This window comes from Hyla sarda, chromosome 6, assembly GCF_029499605.1.
Source record: "Hyla sarda isolate aHylSar1 chromosome 6, aHylSar1.hap1, whole genome shotgun sequence".
In the NCBI taxonomy this organism is placed as follows: Eukaryota; Metazoa; Chordata; class Amphibia; order Anura; family Hylidae; genus Hyla; species Hyla sarda.
The window spans coordinates 244,835,117-244,853,986 of NC_079194.1; the positions used below are offsets into that span (position 1 = coordinate 244,835,117).

Genomic DNA, 18,870 nt, shown 5'->3' on the forward strand with positions numbered 1-18,870 from the left:
GTACTCCTCCTCCTCCTCCTTGCACTAAGGTGGAGGTAGCGGGCCTGCTGCTGGGTTGTTGCCCTCCTACAGCCTCCTCCACGTCTCCTGATGTACTGGCCTGTCTCCCGCTAGCGCCTCCATGCTCTGGACACTACTCTGACAGATATAGCAAACCTTCTTGCCACAGCACGCATTGATGTGCCATCCTGGATGAGCTGCACTACCTGAACCACTTGTGTGGGTTGTAGACTCATCACATCATCCAGGAAGCATAGGAACTGAGAAGTGGTCTGTGGTCACCACCTGCAGAACCACTCCTTTATTGGGGGTGTCCTGCTAATTGCCTATAATTTCCACCTGTTGTCTGTTCCATTTGCACAACAGCATGTGAAATTGATTGTCAATCAGTGTTGCTTCCTGAGTGGACAGTGTGATTTCACAGAAGTGTCATTGACTTGGAGTTACATTGTGTTGTTTAAGTGTTCCCTTATATTTGTGATCAGTGTATACTAAATTCATATAGTCTTGTCATATAGTCTAGCACGTGCCATAGGAGGAGACAACAGTGGTAATATGGATCAGTGTTCTCACTCATCCAGAATGTACACAAACATTTAAACTGCTTTTGGACTCTCACCCAGATTTTAAGGAATTTTTCATTTAACGGGTTGATCCTGCTGATATTGCTGAGGAAAGCTGTGGATGGACACATATTTCCTTGCCTTAAGAACACGTGGGGACACAAATTATTTGAGAACACTGGCCGAACTAATATTCAAAGGCCCCCAATGTAACCCCCTCTATAATGTGTATTTGTCATAGGGCACAGTTAAGGGATTATCCTCATGGCAAAGGTATATATATATATATATATATATATATATATATATATATATATATATATATACACACAATAAAGGTAGGCAATGAATGCCCTGTGGGAGGAAGCCAATTCTATGCCAGATTCTTCCCATTATGGATGATAACAACAATGGTAAAAGTCAGGACAGTAGAGTGGGGCAGTGGCATTGCTATGTGGGTGCGATGGGTGTAGACTTCACTGGGTGTAAGACTGACGCTTCTATGTGGTATGTGCACAGTAAGGGTTATAAAGACTTCCTGGTGATTGAGAGTGTGGTAATATTAAGCAGCCCCTGAGATACCACATTTTATCTCTATAATCCACTATATTTCCCACTGCCTTATTGGACAGATAACATTTGCAGAGTTTCATTGTTAGACGAGGGTTTAAGGATTGCCCACGCATTGTGATGACATTTTTGCATTACAGAAAGTTACACTATCTCAATATTTTCTTATAACAGAAGATGTCATGGGTGACATGGAATCAATGAGGTTATTATAATGCTGTGGACCCCTAACAGCACATTCTACACACAGAGATACAGCATTAAAGGGGTACTCCACCCCTAGACATCTTATCCCCTATCCAAAGGATAGGGGATCCCGCCCTCCCCTCAATGCATGTCTATGGGAGGGGGCGTGACGGCCATCACGCCCCCTCCCATAGACTTGCATTGAGGGGACAGGGCGTGACTTCACACGGGGGCGGAGTCACGACGTCACGGACTTACGTTCCCTTGGTCGCGACCCAGACCCTCCAGCGCTTCCAGGTGGGTGGGTGGGTGCTGCATGCTATATTGCGGGGGATCCCCAGTGGCGGGACCCCCGCAATCAGACATCTTATCCCCTATCCTTTGGATAGGGGATAAGATGTCTAGGGGTGGAGTACCCCTTTAAAGGGCTTATAGCGGTGGTCAAGTATGGACACTGATGCTCTAGTCACAATCTATGGAAGTGGGGAAGGGTGCCACGCTCAGTTATCTTTGGCAATGCCATAGTGTATGTGTGAAGCAATGGTGGGTTTAAACAGGGACACTCAGGTCTCCTGTTCTTATGATCAGGGGGGGTGGCTTTGTTCCCGTTGTCGGGACACCCACCAATTAGAGTTTTTTTTTTAATCTATCCAGTAGATAGTAATAGGTTTAAATATTGTGACAACTCCTATAATGCATTAAACAGGTTTCTGGTTGGGCAATTGATATATTTTGGTGCAAGAGCAATCAGCACTTCATCCAAAATAGGTCTCCCCCTGTGTACTTCCCTTTGCTGTTACTCTATAGCGCCTACATTCTGCTGACTGCTCGGGTCCTGACCCCCTCCAATCTTCCTTTTTCCTTCCTTCTGCTCTTGCTTTGACCCTCTTAGTGTATATTTTGAAGCAGTTTCTACTGAGTTCTGTTTCCTATTCTACGTTTGCTGTTGTAAAGGGGGGTTGTCTTATTTCAGTGTATTCTTTTTGTACCGGCCATTAATCACAGCTTGTTATTAGTTGTGTAGATCCTGTATACTTAGCTGTTTCCTGAAGGTTGGACCAACTTTCTTGTATTTTATTTCTGCTCTGAAAAACCTTAGCAAAACACCCAAAAATATTGTTAGATGAAAGACGAGAGTTGTCTGGTTACATTAAGAAGATTTCATGTCAATTATATAATTTTCTTTAATCCTGCAGTCAGGAGACCTGATAGGGTCCAGATTATGAAATATTTGGCAGTCTTAGAAAAGCATAAGAAAACTTAAAAGGGTTATCCACCATAGGGGGATTTTAGTACGTACCTGCCAGACAGTAATGGGCATGCTTAGAAAGAATCCGTGCTTGTCTTGGGGCTAAATGGCTATGTTGTTAGATTACTATAACGCTGTGGCTATCTTTTTGTGAAATGGCTGTTTCCTGTTCGAGTTCCCCACCTCAAACTACATGTCCCATAATTCCTTGTTTGTAAATGTGAAGTCACTTTTCTCCCTCTCACACATCAGCCACCCCACCCATTAAAACACACCTGTGATCCCTTCAATGCAAAAGCCAATGTTTTCTAACCAGGGTGTCTACAGCTGTTGCAAACCTACAATTCACTGCAGAATGATCTACCTCCTACCCAGCAGTCGCTCCACCTATGAAGAAAAGACAGGCTCCCTCTGATCAGCTGACTAGTGATGTAATGTCTTGGGTCGCACTGCAACATGGAAACACCTCATTTTGTATGCTGTTAAAAATAAACATTGGGCCAAAAATCACATAAGAAATGCGAGACCATCGTCAAAGACAGGTACAGACACTATATTATGAACTACACAAAAAAATTAAAATCTTCTAGTGAAGTGGGTTTTTATACAACCTGTTAGTTACCACTAATCAGTTTACATATACCGTATATACTCTAGTATAAGCCGAGTTTTTCAGCACGATTTTTCGTGCTCAAAACGCCCCCCTCGGCTTCTACTCGAGTGAACTCTCTGCCTGTCAATCCCTTTCAGTGGTCTTCAACCTGCGGACCTCCAGATGTTGCACAACTACCACTCCCAGCATGCCCAGACACCATCGGCTGTCCGGGCAAGCTGGGAGTTGAAGTTTTGAAACATCTGGAGGTCCGCAGGTTGAAGCCTACTGCCGGGCCTTCGTCATCATCCAGACGCCCCCTTTAGTTTTCTACTCACCTCTCCTCGGTGGGAAGGAAGGGTGAGCTGGTCCGGGCCATCTATGCTGCAGGGACCGTCCGGTTGGAGGGTTAGTCGTCCATCTTCACCGGGAGGCCCTCTTCTCCACTCCGGGCCCGGCCCCGGACTAGTGACGTTGCCTTGACGACGACGCACAGGGACGTCCCTGCGCATGAACGTCCCTGCACGTCGTCATCAAGGCAACATCACTTTTCCGGATGGTCTCTGCAGCATAGATGGCCCGGACCAGCTCACCCTTCCTTCCCACCGAGGGGAGGTGAGTAGAAAACTAAAGGGGGGGGTCTGGATGATGACGAAGACCTGGCAGTGGTCTTCAACCTGCGGACCTCGAGATGTTTCAAAACTACAACTCCCAGCATGCCCAGACAGCCGATGGCTGTCCGGGCATGCTGGGAGTTGTAGTTTTGCAACATTTGGAGGTCTGCAGGTTGAAGACCACTGATTGAAGGGATTGACAGGCGGTGATGATGAAGGGGGGGTGATGACAGGGTAATGATGAAGGGTGGATGATGACAGGCGGTGATGATGACAGGGTGATGATGACAGGGGTCTGAATGATGATGGGGGTGTTAATGACGGGGGTCTGGATGATGACAGGGGGGGATGATGTATTTCCCACCCTAGGCTTATAGTCGAGTCAATAACTTTTCCTGGGTTTTTGGGGTGAAATTAGGGGCCTCGGCTTATATTCAGGTCGGCTTATACTCGAGTATATACGATACATGTTGCCATAACTTTGAAATTAACTTTGCCTTATAGGAGTTGTCTGCGGTAAAAAAAAATTACAGTATGCCCATAGCCTGCCTAATAAAATAACAAACACTTAATGTCACCACCCTTCTCTCCCTAGTAGTTCCAGTATCAGGACACCCCGTCTCCGTCTGGTCTCTGCTAACAGTCTACTTCACCGAACCAGCCGGAGTTGTAGACATGACGTCAAAGTGCCGCTCCACCAATTACCGGCCACAGTTGTGTCCCGCTTCAGCAAGTGACTGCAAGTGGCTCTATCAGTTCCCTTGACTGTAGACACTTTGATCTGCAGCTTGTGGAAAAGTAGAGTCACCGGCCACAGATGGGGCACCCTGATACCGGAGCTATGAGGGAGCAGAGGAAGTTTTTATTATTTTACAATTTATAAGACAGACTGGGGACAATACTGTAAAAATAAGTTTTACACCGGATGACCCCTCAAAAACACCTCAGACGTACATAAATAGTGTTACACAGGGCACTCAGGGCTCTTAGACAGTATGATATACGATTTTGGACTATTGGTAAAGTTCAGGTTCAAACAGAACTAGATCGGTCAGAACCAGAACTTTTTACCAGAGTTTGCCGAACCAGCAGAACCGTACTTTTAAAAAGTTTGCTCATCTCTATTCAGTACCACGTCTCTCAAAAAATCATCATTCGTGTCGTTACTATCACCATTATTTTCTTTGCAATTACGCTAGAAACCTGGCATGACTGCAATGATGGATCTTACCCTTTGCACTAGAATTGTTAATGCTGTTATGAGAATATTATATATTCAATTCCAACTCGAGGGCATTTCATATTTTATTCCAAGAACTGCACGTCACTATATTGATCGGTGTCACTAAGAGGTGATGAATAAGTGTCTGCGGATATCGCTCCCTGATTAAAAAATGTTCCATAGAATCTCTGCATGGAAATATAGAGAAACGGAGGGAGAGGGGGAGTGTGGGAATGGAGGACAGAATGACATCCACTCAGATAGAGATCTGGGAAGTGAAGAAGAGCTGAGACACTCAGACACCTCAGGAGACACAGGCTCTTTCTTATGTTAACAGAAAGTAATAATCGGGTTTTCAGTGATCTCTGGCCAGCGCTTGATGTGGGAGCGAAGAACTTGCTTTTGAACATCTTCCATTTAAAATCTACATAAATTGTTCCGTAACTTAAAGGGGTAGTCTATTGAAAAACAACTTATCCCCCTAAGCACAGAAAAGGATAGAGGATAAAATGTTAGATCACAGGGGTCCTGACACTGGGGCACCCCAGTCATTCGGGGCATGGAACGAACTCTGCTCCGTGCCTGATGACTGGCGATGCCAGCCGCCACTCCATTCACTTCTATAGGAGGAGGCATGATGGCTATGTACTAGCTGTCATGCCACCTCCCATAAACATGAATGGAGGGCATGGTGTCACAAATATGGAATCTGCAAGCCGCTGCTGCTGCGGTCCAGCGGTGGGACCCCCTGCGATCTAACATCTAATCCCCTATCCTTTGGATAGAGGATAAGATGTTTAGAGCAGAGTACTCCTTTAAAGCCAATACAGACAATTCCTCCACGTCTTTACTCTTTCTTCATATGAGAAAATCCCTCTAGAATGATATCTTATCTTTTATGATCAATTGACTATTGATAAATATAGTTTTATCTAGAGTTCATCAAAACAGAGTTCTATTTAAGTCTGTACTGTCTCCGGAACAAGGTCACCTATCTTAAGAGCCTTAGCATCTCAACATCTACAGCATATAATATGACTTTTAATGGGCTCAAACACCTAAAATGCATCTGTAATATTCTTCCTGTGGTATAACTTAGTTTTCTCTCAGGTCGAGGCCTCCATCTTAGATGTCTATGATGATCTCTATGAACAAGTTCTCCGAGGACATTCAGGAGAAGCACAGGAGCATCTTTTGAAGGCACATAATATAGTGAGTTAAATATTTCAAGGATAAAATATTTTATTAATTTACAAATGATGGATAGTAGCCCAAGCTGCTGGGACAACCCATGGTCCTTAGTGGTGTTCTTTTTGACAAAGACTGTGGCCCTGTATGCATTTCATGTGACAATTTATTGTGTGTCCATACAGCATGATATGATATATCTACCCGTAAATTGTAACATGGAATTCATGGAATTTCTCCATGAACTTCTTCGATTTGGAAGATTCTGAGTGGGAAGAAAAGTATATGTACATAGACTTCTATAAGACTGCTCATATGGTTTTCATCAACTCAACAATAGGATAATAGGTTAAGCTTCATTAACTCTTGTCTTTTCTCAACCTTATGAACTGTGTAACTATGTATTACAGCTCTGTGCAGCTCACATTTTGTATTGATACATAATGCCCATGAATGTCTAAGGCTAAGAGTCCATTGATTAGAATTTAAGTTACAGTAAATGGGGTTGCACATTAAGTTACTTTTTTACTCCACATATAAAAACACTAGACTATCACTGTGTATCAGGGCCTTAATTTTAGACCAGGTTTATACCTTCTATATCTGTGGTATCCCGGTACAGGACCTGTCCTGTACCATTCTTAAGCCCCCTCAGGAAGAGTGCCTTAGGTCCATAGGGTTCTCCTACAGGGCTCCCCCCTTGTTGCCTGATATAAATGCAATGTATATTTGTTATGTGTATCTATTGTTCATATGTATAAAGTTGTACAAAAGTGTATAAAGTGTTGGTCATGTGAACTACTGTCATGTGATATACCCAGAGTTCCATGGGCACAGGAACCCCAGGCACTAGCAACCAATATGCTTTAGTCCAGCCCCCTAGTATATAAGGGACTGTAGTCTCTATTCTCTCTCTCTCTTGTTCCTGCACTCTCTTAGAAAGCACAAAGTCCTGTATGCTGCAAATTATTCTCATCTAGGCCAAAGCCGAAAGTCCAGCAGCCACTTCTAAAACGTGAGTTACAAATATCTCTACAAATCAAGTGACTACTACTCAGCTAAAGGCATATATTAGTAGCACAGTGGTCTGCCTAAATATCCTCATAACTGCATGTCCAAGCAAGCCTGCGAGGTATCCTGTGTCCCAGTTGCCTGAGGAAACTGCATTATTGTATAGACTGTTTCCTGAGTATTTTAAATAAAAGTTCCAGTTACTTCAAAACCCTTGCTGTTGACATTTATTCATTGCATGCCGTTTTTGGGCTAGTTATCGTCGGTCCCTATACCGAAACAGCCACAACCTGGCGTCACGAACACTAAGGGGTTAACAACATCGTACCCCAGGGGGTTAATACCACCAGACCCTGTTACATCCATTGCAACACCTCGTGGTCACCACATATCTCTTAAATCTTATTTTAAGCCTAAAATCACATTAGGATGTAAATAGAAAATCTATTTAAACATTTGTCCCACATTTTTTTAAAACAATGTGTCCAGTTTACATTTCTTTCTTTTTAGTTCCAATGCTGTGGCAAGACATGGGAACAAGAGTGGATTTCTACTCCACACATCACATGCAATCGTACAGTGGAGGATAAGGTACTTTCCATTTGGCCTTAAGATATCTGCAAACTCTCTTTGTTTAAGGCTGGGTGTTTGAACATAATGAAGGAGATTTATCATTCTTTTCAAACGTATGGCTTTTATATAAAAAAAAATGTAACTTACTTTTGCATTTTGTGACATTGGTGGTCGGAGTCTTGCGTCGCCGCGCTGAAGCCGGAGTTTACATCAGGAAGGAAGACAGCGCAGCACCAACAGGCACATAAACAATAGTGAAGCGACAAAAAAAAAAAAAAAAACGGCTCGGTACATTACCCACCCCAAAATGTGCATGAAGCTTTATTACCATGGATGTTTCTTTTTTTTAAAGAAACATTTTAGTGCCACAAATGGGTTATTTACGTAGTCTGTAAAAATTCTTACACAATTATTTTGTGCTTTAATCTATTTTAACACAAAATTAATATTAAAATTTAATGGGTACACCAGCATGTACGTGTCCTAAAATGAACAAGGTGTGCAGTGTGTATTTTCAACTTTAAAATTAATAGTTCTTAGTTATATAATAATTTTTTTCTATAATTAACATTAACATTAATGTAGTAGCTTTGTTTCATGATGCAGAACAAGAAAGTTGCTAAAGGGGGTGTTAATGTCCTTTTCTGCAGATGTATGCACTTCCTGTAAGCCAGGTTGGACCTGGAAAACATATGCGACTTTTAAAGGATAGGGGATAAGATGCCTGACCGCGTGGGTCCCGCCACTGGGGACTCCCGTGATCTTGCACGTAGCCCTCTGTTACCATCATTCCCCAGAGCATGTTCGCTCCTGGTCTGATTACAGCTGTCACGCCCCCTCCCATAGGCTTGCATTGAAGGGGTGGAGCTTGACTTCACACGGGGGCGGAGCCGTGACGTCACAATGCTCCGGCCCTGTAATCAGACCCGGAGCGAACATGCTCCTGGGACTCATTGTAACGGGTTGCTGCGTGCAAGATCACGGGGGTCCCCAGCGGCGGGACCCCCGCGATCAGGCATCTTATGCCCTATCCTTTGGATAGGGGATAAGATGTCTTAGTGCCGGAGTACCCTTTAAATGGAGATGCAACTTTTTTTCTTCATAAATAGCGACTATCGCATTTGATAAATACATGACCAAATACATGACTCACTACGTGAGCAGATTTCAGAAATGTGCTTTGGAATAATCAAAAAGTTGCAGCATGTTTAGAAAAGTTGCACATGCACAAGTACGTGCGACTTTCTTACGCAAAAAAAAATCTACTACGGAACTTTAAAAAAAATCTCCTTCAATACAGTATAGCTAGAAAGAATAAAAACAGTGAATAGGAGGAAGAAGAAACGGTAAGATACAATAGACGTCTTAATAACAGTTGAGCAGACTTTTCAAAAGTTTGGTTCCCTTCCTTTCCCTGTCTCTGGTTCCCTTCCTTTCCCTATTCCGTATATTGACTGAAAATGAAGCCCCCAAATGTAGATGTCACAGGAACATCTATACTAAATATAAAAAGCATTATGAATGCCGTAAACAAAGGAAATACAGAATTTCAGGATTTTAAGTTTTTGATAAGTTACTTCCTTCTGAGGTTAAAGAATATCTGTCATTAAGTGGTCCCCTACCCCTTCCCTATTCAATCCCCCCACCCTGCTAACCACCCCCACCTTAATTTTCTATTTTCTGGCATTTAGTAAGTAGTTAGTAAGCTCCGATGCTCCCGAAGGAGCATTCCCCAGCAGGCGCGATGTCATCTGGAACCCTGCCAGGGAGAACTTCTGCCCTCTTTCTCCTATGCTGCGCTCACAATAAGGAGTGCAGCATAGAAGAGGCAGCCAATTGCGGTAGCTGCTCCTCAATCCCCTCCTCTCTGCACGTGCAACACAAAGAGGGGGGGATCAGAGTGGACCTGCCATGCTGCTGCATACAGTGCTTGCTCTTGCCTGGTTGATTGACAGGCAGAGAGCAATCGCTGTGCAAAGCTACAGTCCTGCCCGCATTTCCTGAGTTTGGTCTCCTGCCAGGCTGACAGGAGACCAAACTCTAACCCAGATGAGACGTGGAATGCTGGCAGGACAGAAAGGGAGAACCCTAGTGGCTAGATTGAAAAGACCCAAAAAATATGTAAGGATTTTTTTTTTTTAAATAAAATATATTAGAAAATGTATTTATTTTACAAAATGAACAAAATATCAAAAATAGTTTTAACACATTTTAGTCCCCATTTAAATACTTTTTCATGCAGTTAAAATATCAGATATAACTATATGAATGAAATGTATATATGATGCACACTTATCTGATACACCTGTATATTTATATTATCATATTTTGACTTAGGGGAATTTTCTGCAGTGGCTTATCTCATATGTTGTTGGCCTGGCCTCCTACCTACCAGAATCATCAAACCTATTAAATGCTTCTTAAAAACAATGTTTTTAGAGATGAGTGAATCGAAGCTGACGAACCCGAATTTGTTATGAATTTCAGGAAATATTCAATTCGCAACAAATGCGAATATTGCCGCGATTTTTGGATGGTAGCACTAGCTAACATGCATCTTCAATGGAGATTTCAACATTCACGTTTTAATGTTAGGGGTTGTGAACCCCTCTTGTGTACTCATGCTGCTGCCTGCTCCTGTATGTGTCATATAGCAACTACATTGTTTAGTGATGCTGCTGAGCCTAGTACATTACCTATATATGTTTATGGTAGCACTAGGTACCATACATCTTCAATTGAAATTTCAAAATTCATCTTTTATTCGAGATTGTGAGGCCCTATTGTCTCCTCATCTGCCGCCAACTCTAGGCTGTGCCATTCAGACACTATATGGTCTCCTCATGCTTCAGCCACCTCCAGGCTGTGTCTTTCAGCCACTAAATGGTCTCCATATATTGACTGTATATTGTAGGAAACATGTGGCTATCCTTGAGTTACTCTCCCAGCATTCTTGCCATGTTGAAACCAGAGCAGTAATAAAAGGAATATTGCCAAGGACTAGCAGAAACAGGGAGCTGTGGATAGTGAGCACCGGCTGTTGGAATTAACTGACTATCCCAGGTTGTAGATTTACCATTTTGAAGTTCCTCAGTACCAGTAGGCTTTAAGTTGTTCATTCTTTGGTGAGGTTCTTCAGTTGCAGAATTAAGTTGTATCATGTTTTCCTGTTCCTCCGATGAGCTAATACTCACAATACTCATATTGTCATCTAATGAAGGATCCTTTTCTTCAGAGAACGTATCTATCATTTTATTATTTTGAATGTCAGGTGGTATTCTGACAATTTCCGATTATAAAGGAATTTTAAATCTGGGACACAGGTAAAAATAAGTATTTTTAAGCGTACTGTGGCACATTTTTTTTTCTGCCCTCATTAGTTCATACCACATACCTACACCTAAGTAGTGTACTATTTTGTACCTGTTAATCTGTCAAGGGTCTATATACTGTGAAAGGACAGCCAATAGTACACACCTGCTGCTGTGCTAGACAAATACTGTTTTAAGCTAAGTGAAGCGTATTGTACACCCCTCATATACGCAATAAGTATGCCAGGCAGAGTAGTGAAATTTCAATTACAAAATCCATGATATTATAGAAACATAGAATGTGTCGGCAGATAAGAACCATTTGGCCCATCTAGTCTGCCCAATAATCTGAATCCTATCAATAGTCCCTTGCCCTATCTTATATGAAGGATAGCATTATGCTTATCCCATGCATGTTGAAACTCCTTCACTGTATTTGCATTGAACACTTCTGAAGGAAGGCTATTCCATGCATCCACTACTCTCTCAGTAAAGTAATACTTCCTGATATTACTTTTAAACCTTTGCCCCTCTAATTTAAAACTATGTCCTCTTGTGGTAGTTTTTCTTCTTTTAAATATGTTCTCCTTTACCGTGTTGATTCCCTTTATGTATTTAAAAGTTTCTATCATATCCCTTCTGTCTCTTCTTTCTTCCAAGCTATACATGTTAAGGTCCTTTAACCTTTCCTGATAAGTTTTATCCTGCAATCCATGTACTAGTTTAGTAGCTCTTCTCTGAACTCTCTCTAGAGTATCTATATCCTTTTGGAGATACGGCCTCCAGTACTGCGCACACTACTCCAAGTGAGGTCTCACCAGTGTTTTGTACAGCGGCATGAGCACTTCTCTCTTTCTACTGCTTATACCTCTCCCTATACATCCAAGCATTCTGCTAGCATTTCCTGCTGCTGAAATCATAGATTTCAATGGTCTCGTCATGCTTCAGCCAACTCCAGGCTGTGTCATTCAGCCAATATATGGTTTACTGATGCTGCTGGGCCTGGGCCTGGGATTAAAAAATGTTGTTACAGTAGCACTAGCTACCCAAAATCTTCAGTTTAAAATTCAAACTTCGTCTTTTTTTCTTAGGGATTGTGAATGCCTTGGGTCTCCTCATGCTTCAGCCAACTCCAGGCTGTGCCATTCAGACACTACATGGTCTCCTCCTATTGATGCCCCCTCCAGGCTCTGTCATTGTGCTGCCATGTGAAATGTGACTCCTTGTTAGATTACCTACTTTGTACCCACACACCGGGGCCCTGGACACTAAAACTTGGGAGTTAAAAGTTCCATTTCAAAATCCTCAATTTCAAAATCTTATATTTCTATTTAAAATTCTTATATTTCAATGGTCTCCTCATGCTTTTGCCAATTCCAGGCTGTGTCATTCAGTCAATATATGGTTTACTGATGCTGCTGGGTCTGGGAATTAAAATGTTGTTATGGTAGCACTTGCTACCCAAAATCTTCAGTTTAAAATTCAAAATTCGCCTTTTTTTCTTAGGGATTGTGAAACCCTGGTGTGTACTCATGCTGCTTCCAACTCCAGGCTGTGCCATTCAGGCAATGTATGGTTTACTGATGCTTCTGGGCCTGGGTCTGGTCATAAAAATGTTGTTATGGTAGCACTAGCTACCAAAAATCTTTGGTTTAAATTTCAGAATTCATTTTATATTCTTAGGGATTGTGAAGGCCTGGTGTCTACTCATGCTGCTGCCAACTCTTGGCTGTCCCATTCAGACACTATATGGTCTCCTCATGTTGCCAACACCTCCACACTGTGTCATTCAGCCACTATATGTTCTCGTCATGCTGCCAACACCTCCATGCTGTAGTATAACAGAAAGAAAGGAGAAGGGCTCTACCTTTATGATGAAACAATAAATAGGGGTGCTACTCACAGCAAAATAGAAGCATATAGTACATACCAGAAAAAATGTTTGCTGCATATAGTGCGCACCCAAAATAAATATAGATCATAAATAAACTTTATTATGGAAACCACATATAAACAAGGGAGACACATACATCTAAAATCAAATAAAAAGGCTCAATATTGAGCCTAACACAACCACTAGGGGAGGGGCCATGAACCCCCTAATCCCAATCCTGCCCTGAATACAGTACAGCAATACAGCTAGTGCTCCAAAAATGTATAAACCACATACAAAAATAATCACAGTCAGTGGAAAAATATAGTTCTATTTAAATAATAAATTGTTAATACAGATAATATAATAGACAGGCAACCCACAGACGGAGGAGCAATGGTAAAGATAGCAGCAAGGCAGGGAGACCGGAACTGCATCTTTACCATTGCTCCTCCGTCTGTGGTTTGCCTGCCTATTATATTATCTGTATTAACATTGCATTATTTAAATAGCACATTTTTCCACTGACTGTGATTATTTTTGTATGGGGTTTATTCCTCTACATTTTTGGAGCACTAGTTGTATTGCTGTACTGTATTCAGGGCAGGGTTGGGGTTAGGGGGTTCATGGCCCCTCCCCTAGTGGCTCAGCTTCAGCCTCATCCAAGCTGTGTCATCCAGCTATTATATGGTCTCCTCATGCTGCCAACACCTCCACGCTGTGTCATTCAGCCACTATATGGTCTCCTCATGCTGACAACATGTCCATGCTGCGTCATTCATCCACTATATGGTCTCCTCATGCTGCCAACACCTCCACGCTGTGTCATTCAGCCACTATATGGTCTCCTCATGCTGACAACATGTCCATGCTGTGTCATTCATCCACTATATGGTCTCCTCATGCTCCCAACACCTCCATGCTGTGTCATTCAGCCACTATATGGTCTCCTCATGCTGCCAACATGTCCACACTGTGTTATTCAGCCACTATATGGTCTCCTCATGCTTCAGCCTCATCCAAGCTGTGTCATCCAGCCATTATATGGTCTCCTCATGCTGCCAACACCTCCACGCTGTGTCGTCCAGCCATTATATGGTCTCCTCATGCTGCCAACACCTCCACGCTGTGTCATCCAGCCATTATATGGTCTCCTCATGCTGCCAACACCTCCACGCTGTGTCATTCAGCAACTATATGGTCTCCTCATGCTGCCAACACCTCCACGCTGTGTCATTCAGTCACTATATGGTCTCCTGACACTGATGCCACCACCAGGCTCTGTCATTGTGCTGCTGTGCGGCAGTGATTCTAAAAGCGATGCCGGTTAGCTGCATGTTATTCTGAATAACAGTATTATTTCACTACCCCAGCATACTCCATATGCGTTTTAGAATACAGCAAAGTGTTCTACACCCCTGTTGAGGCTCTCTGTAGGCCAGAAATAGCCGTTTTTAATATAGATTCGCTGCTAATAAATTCGGATCAAAATGAATTTTTCAAAAGTTCGCTCATCTCTAAATGTTTTAAATAAATCTGCATATAGAATATAACACTTTTGAAGTATTGGTGAATACTTGTATCCTTAATTCTGTATATTGCCCTTTATCCTCTAGGACTGTGTATCAGTAATCTCCGATGTTCTGCATTTACACTGGCATTGGGCCAGGACTTTGCTGCTGTCATCCCTGGGACTGACGGTAAGTACTATATCAGTCAACAAGTTACTATAGAATAATGTTACTGAATGTAATTCATGTAGGCTATATTTATAGAGATTGAATATTTCCTCATGGAAGAGGCAATATTTTACTAGACTTATTCACCACTGAAATTTAGTTATTTTTTAGTTAACATAAATGGACTTTGAGAAACTTTTTCCAGATACTTTTTTTTTAGATGGCTCGAACATTTTCTGGCTTACTTTAAGAGCCAAATATCCCCCTACAGGATTTAAGACAGTTTAACAACTTGGGCCCCATCTTAGGCTGCGAAACACATCTCTTAGGCTTCTTTCACACTACAAAATCCTCCGTTATTAAACATCCGTAGGAAGATCCGTGTGAAAATCCGCTGAAAACGGCAGTAACAAAATGTTATACGTCCGTTAGAAAATCCCATTATAGTCTATGGGATTTTCTAATATCCATATGAATCCGTTATAGTCCATTATTGATAACGGACATTAGTTTGTTACGGAAGATAGTTTTGGAAGAAATAGTTCATGAACTATTTCTTCCGTAACTATCTTCCGTAACAAACTAACGTCCATTATCAATAACAGACTATAACTGATTCATACGGATATTAGAAAATCCCATAGACTATAATGGGATTTTCTAACGGACGCATAGCATTTTGTTACTGCCGTTTTCAGCGGATTTTCACACGAATCTTCCTACGGATGTTTAAAATTGTAGTGTGAAAGCAGCCTTAGATCTCACCAGCAGCCCATTAAAGCTATTTTTTTATATATATAGTGAATGTTCACACCAGTCGTAGGATGGTGAAAGCAGCCAATGGTGGTCTCGTAAGCATCTGTTCCTCAATAAATGAGTGTTCCAGAGGTGAAACACCCACCCACCACATTTATGGAATAACCTGTGGATTTGCCATAGTAATATAGTACATAAGGCTGAAAAATGATATACTGTATGCCCATCCAGTTCACCCTATTATCCTGGAGGTATAGACCAATTTTTTCCTTATTCTAGGTGAAAACATTTCTTCCGTCCTTATTCAGAAAAAATCCCTGGATCAATGACCCCTCTCCAGAATCTAGTGACTATAACCTTTAATATTATTACTCTCCAGAAATGTATCCAGGACCCTTTTATTGAGTTCACCATGACCATTCCTCTGGGAGAGATTTCCATAGGCTCAGTCCTCCTAGGCTATGTTCACACTTCAGAATGTCCGAACGGAAAATCTCTGTGTGTACATTCTGTAGACTGTGGTGGTAGGACCATAGACGGCTATGTATTCCCTGAGGAGTTCGCAAAAAGAATGAACAGGTTTATTCTTTCTGCAGAAACGTCTGGCACAGAAATTTAGCTGTGTGCACAGCGCAGCAGAATCCTGTTGAATTCCCAGTTTTTCCTCCCCATGTGCATAGCATGACATGGGGAGAAAAAACTGCCCAAGCCTCCAACCTATCCAGATCCATTTGTAACAGTACACTGTCCTTTATTGTGTTTACCGCTTTCCATAGTTTAGTATCATCTGCAAAGATTGATGCTTTACTATACAATCCATCTACAAGGTCATTATATTAAAAAGTATATTAAAAAGACTAGTAACCTAGTATGTACCATTAATAACCACCCTCGGTTTCCTATCACTGAGCGAGTTACTTACCCACATACAAACACTCTCCCCCATCCCAAGCATTCTCATTTTATGTATCAACCTTTTATGTGGCACCGTATCAAATGCTTTGCCTCGGTCCAGTCGTATAAAAGCAGATCAGGTTAGATTGACAACATTGATCCCTTACAATACCATGTGATACATGCCATTCATGTGTAATATGAAAAAATGGCTTTAAGGCAAAAAAAAAGGTATTTTTGCATGGATACTGGTTGTTTTTGCTAAGACTGTCAATTTTTGATGTGAGAAATTCAGTGAGTAAATGAACGCCTATCTAGAGAATTACGTGCGGATCATTCATACATGTAATACATTGGCCCTGATTTACTAATAGTAGAGTGTAGGTTTCTCAGTGGGTTTTAACCTGTTGGGGATGGAGGGCGTATGGATACGCCCTCACGTCCCGGTACTTAAGGACGGTGGGCGTACCTATACGCTCTCCGTATTTCCGGTCTCCACCGTTCGCCGGGCGGGGACCGGACCAGGATGACTGCTAATATCTATCAGCAGGCATCCCGTGGCAATGCCTAGGGGGGGTCCTGAGACCCCCCCCCCCCCATGTGGGCGATTGCCACAAATCACCGGTCAATTCAGACCAGCGATTTGCGGCAATCCGGGCCAATCGGGTCACTGGTGACCCGATCACCAGGAAAATAAGAATGATCGGAGCTGTCAGAGCCAGCTCCGACCATCCTAAATTATAGGAGCGAGGTGGCAGTGTTGCCACCTCCTCCTATCCTCTACCATTGGTCGGTCAGTACGACAACCGTTGAGGGCGGGAAGGGTTTGAGTTAATTTCCCCCGCTCAGCCCACCGATCAAAGTCCGGGAAGAGCGGGGCGGAACGCGAGCGGCGAGGGGGGGAGCATGGCCGGCTTACCCGGACCATCGGCATCCTGGAGCAGTGGTGGCAGCAGGAGGAGTGCGGCCGGAAATTGCATCGGTGGAGGACACTGCAGTGAAGATCGGCGGTAGGTGATCTCCACTGTGGCCTTCTAAAAGTTGCAAAACTACAACTCCCAGCATGCCCAGACAGCCTTTGGCTGTGGTTTTGAAACCACTTTGTAGTGGTCTCTAAACTGTGGTCCTCCAGGTGTTGGAAAACTACAACTTTCAGCATGCGCTGACTGTCTGGGGATGCTGTGAGTTGTAGTTTTGCAACATTTGAAGTTGCACAGTTTGAAGACCACTATACGGTGGTCTCCAAACTGTAGCCCTCCAGATGTTGCAAAACTACAATTCCCAGCATGCCCAGATAGTCAGGGATGCTGGGCGTGTAGTTCTGCAATATCTGTCCCTTCATATGTTGCAGAACTACAACTCCCAGACAGTCTGGACAGTCTGGGCATGCTTGGAGTTGTAGTTTTGCAACATCTGGAGGGCTACAGTTTGGAGACCACTACTTAGCTGTCTCCAAACTGTTCTTCCCCAGTTGTTGTATAACTACAACTCCTAGCATGCCCAAACTGTCCAGTCATGCTGGGAGTTGTAGTTCTGCAACATCTGAAGGGTCAGATATTGCAGAGCTTCACGCCCAGCATCCCTGACTGTCTGGGCATGCTGGGAATTGTAGTTTTGCAACAGCTGTTGGGACACTGAGCTAAAGTCTGTTTCCTACCTAAGTGATTCCAACCCATGTGCCTCCAGCTGTTGCAAAACTACAACTCCCAGAATGCACTGACAGACCGTACATGCTGAGAGTTGCAGATTTGCAACAGCTGGAGGTGCACGGGTTGTAATCACTGAGCTAGAGTCTGTTTCTTACTCAGTGGTTCCCCACCAGTGTGCCAACAGCCGTTGGAAAACTACAACTCCCAACATGTACCATCTGTCAGTGCATTCTGGGAGTTGTAGTTTTGCCACAGCTGAAGGTTTGGAGCACCCCCCCCCCCTTCCCATGTGAATGTACAGGGTACATTCACATGGGCAGGTTTACAGTGGGTTTCCTTCTACAAGTTTGAGCTGCGGCAAATCTTCCGCCACAGCTCAAACTTCCAGCGGAAAACTCACTTTAAACCCCTGCCTGTGTGAATGTACCCTAAAAACACTACACTAGCAAATAATAAAAAGTAAAACACTACATATACACCCCCTTACACGTCCCCCCCCCCAAAAAAAACAACAACTCCCAGTATTGCCAGACAGCCATAGACTTGCAACAGCTGGAGGCACCCTGTTTGGGAAACACTGCCATAGGGTTTTGGTGGAGACAAGCCCCATCCTTGTATCCGGGTCCGCCCCTATTGCAAAGTCCTAATTTAAGCCTCAAATGCGCATGGTGCTCTCTCACTTCGGAGCCTTGTCGTATTTCTAGGCAACAGTTTAGGGACACATATGGGGTATCTCCGCACTCAGGAGAAATTGTGTTAAAAATTTGGGGGGGATTTTTCTCCTTTTACCCCTTATGAAAAGGTAAAGTTGGGGGCTAGACCAGCATGTTAGTGCAAAAAATACAAATTTTTACACCAACATGCTGATGTTGCCCCATACTTTTAATTTTCACAAGAGGTAAAAGGAGAAATTTCTCCTGAGTATGGAAATATCCCACAT

General features: G+C 43.0%; 2 protein-coding genes across 4 annotated transcripts in view; one reads left to right on the forward strand and one right to left on the reverse strand.

Annotated features, from left to right (window-relative positions):
* TH (tyrosine hydroxylase) overlaps positions 1–7,966 on the reverse strand; it is a 230,676-nt gene extending 222,710 nt beyond the window's left edge. The window contains exon 1 of the mRNA XM_056526869.1: positions 7,916–7,966. Within this exon, the coding sequence (XP_056382844.1) occupies positions 7,916–7,933 (18 nt within the window). The 5' untranslated portion in view covers positions 7,934–7,966. The remainder of the gene's footprint in view (positions 1–7,915) is intronic.
* TSPAN32 (tetraspanin 32) overlaps positions 1–18,870 on the forward strand; it is a 142,497-nt gene that overhangs the window by 114,349 nt on the left and 9,278 nt on the right. For all 3 annotated transcript variants that reach the window (XM_056526872.1, XM_056526873.1, XM_056526871.1), the window contains 3 exons: positions 6,107–6,208; positions 7,706–7,786; positions 14,569–14,652. In XM_056526872.1, the coding sequence (XP_056382847.1) occupies positions 6,107–6,208; positions 7,706–7,786; positions 14,569–14,652 (267 nt within the window). The remainder of the gene's footprint in view (positions 1–6,106; positions 6,209–7,705; positions 7,787–14,568; positions 14,653–18,870) is intronic.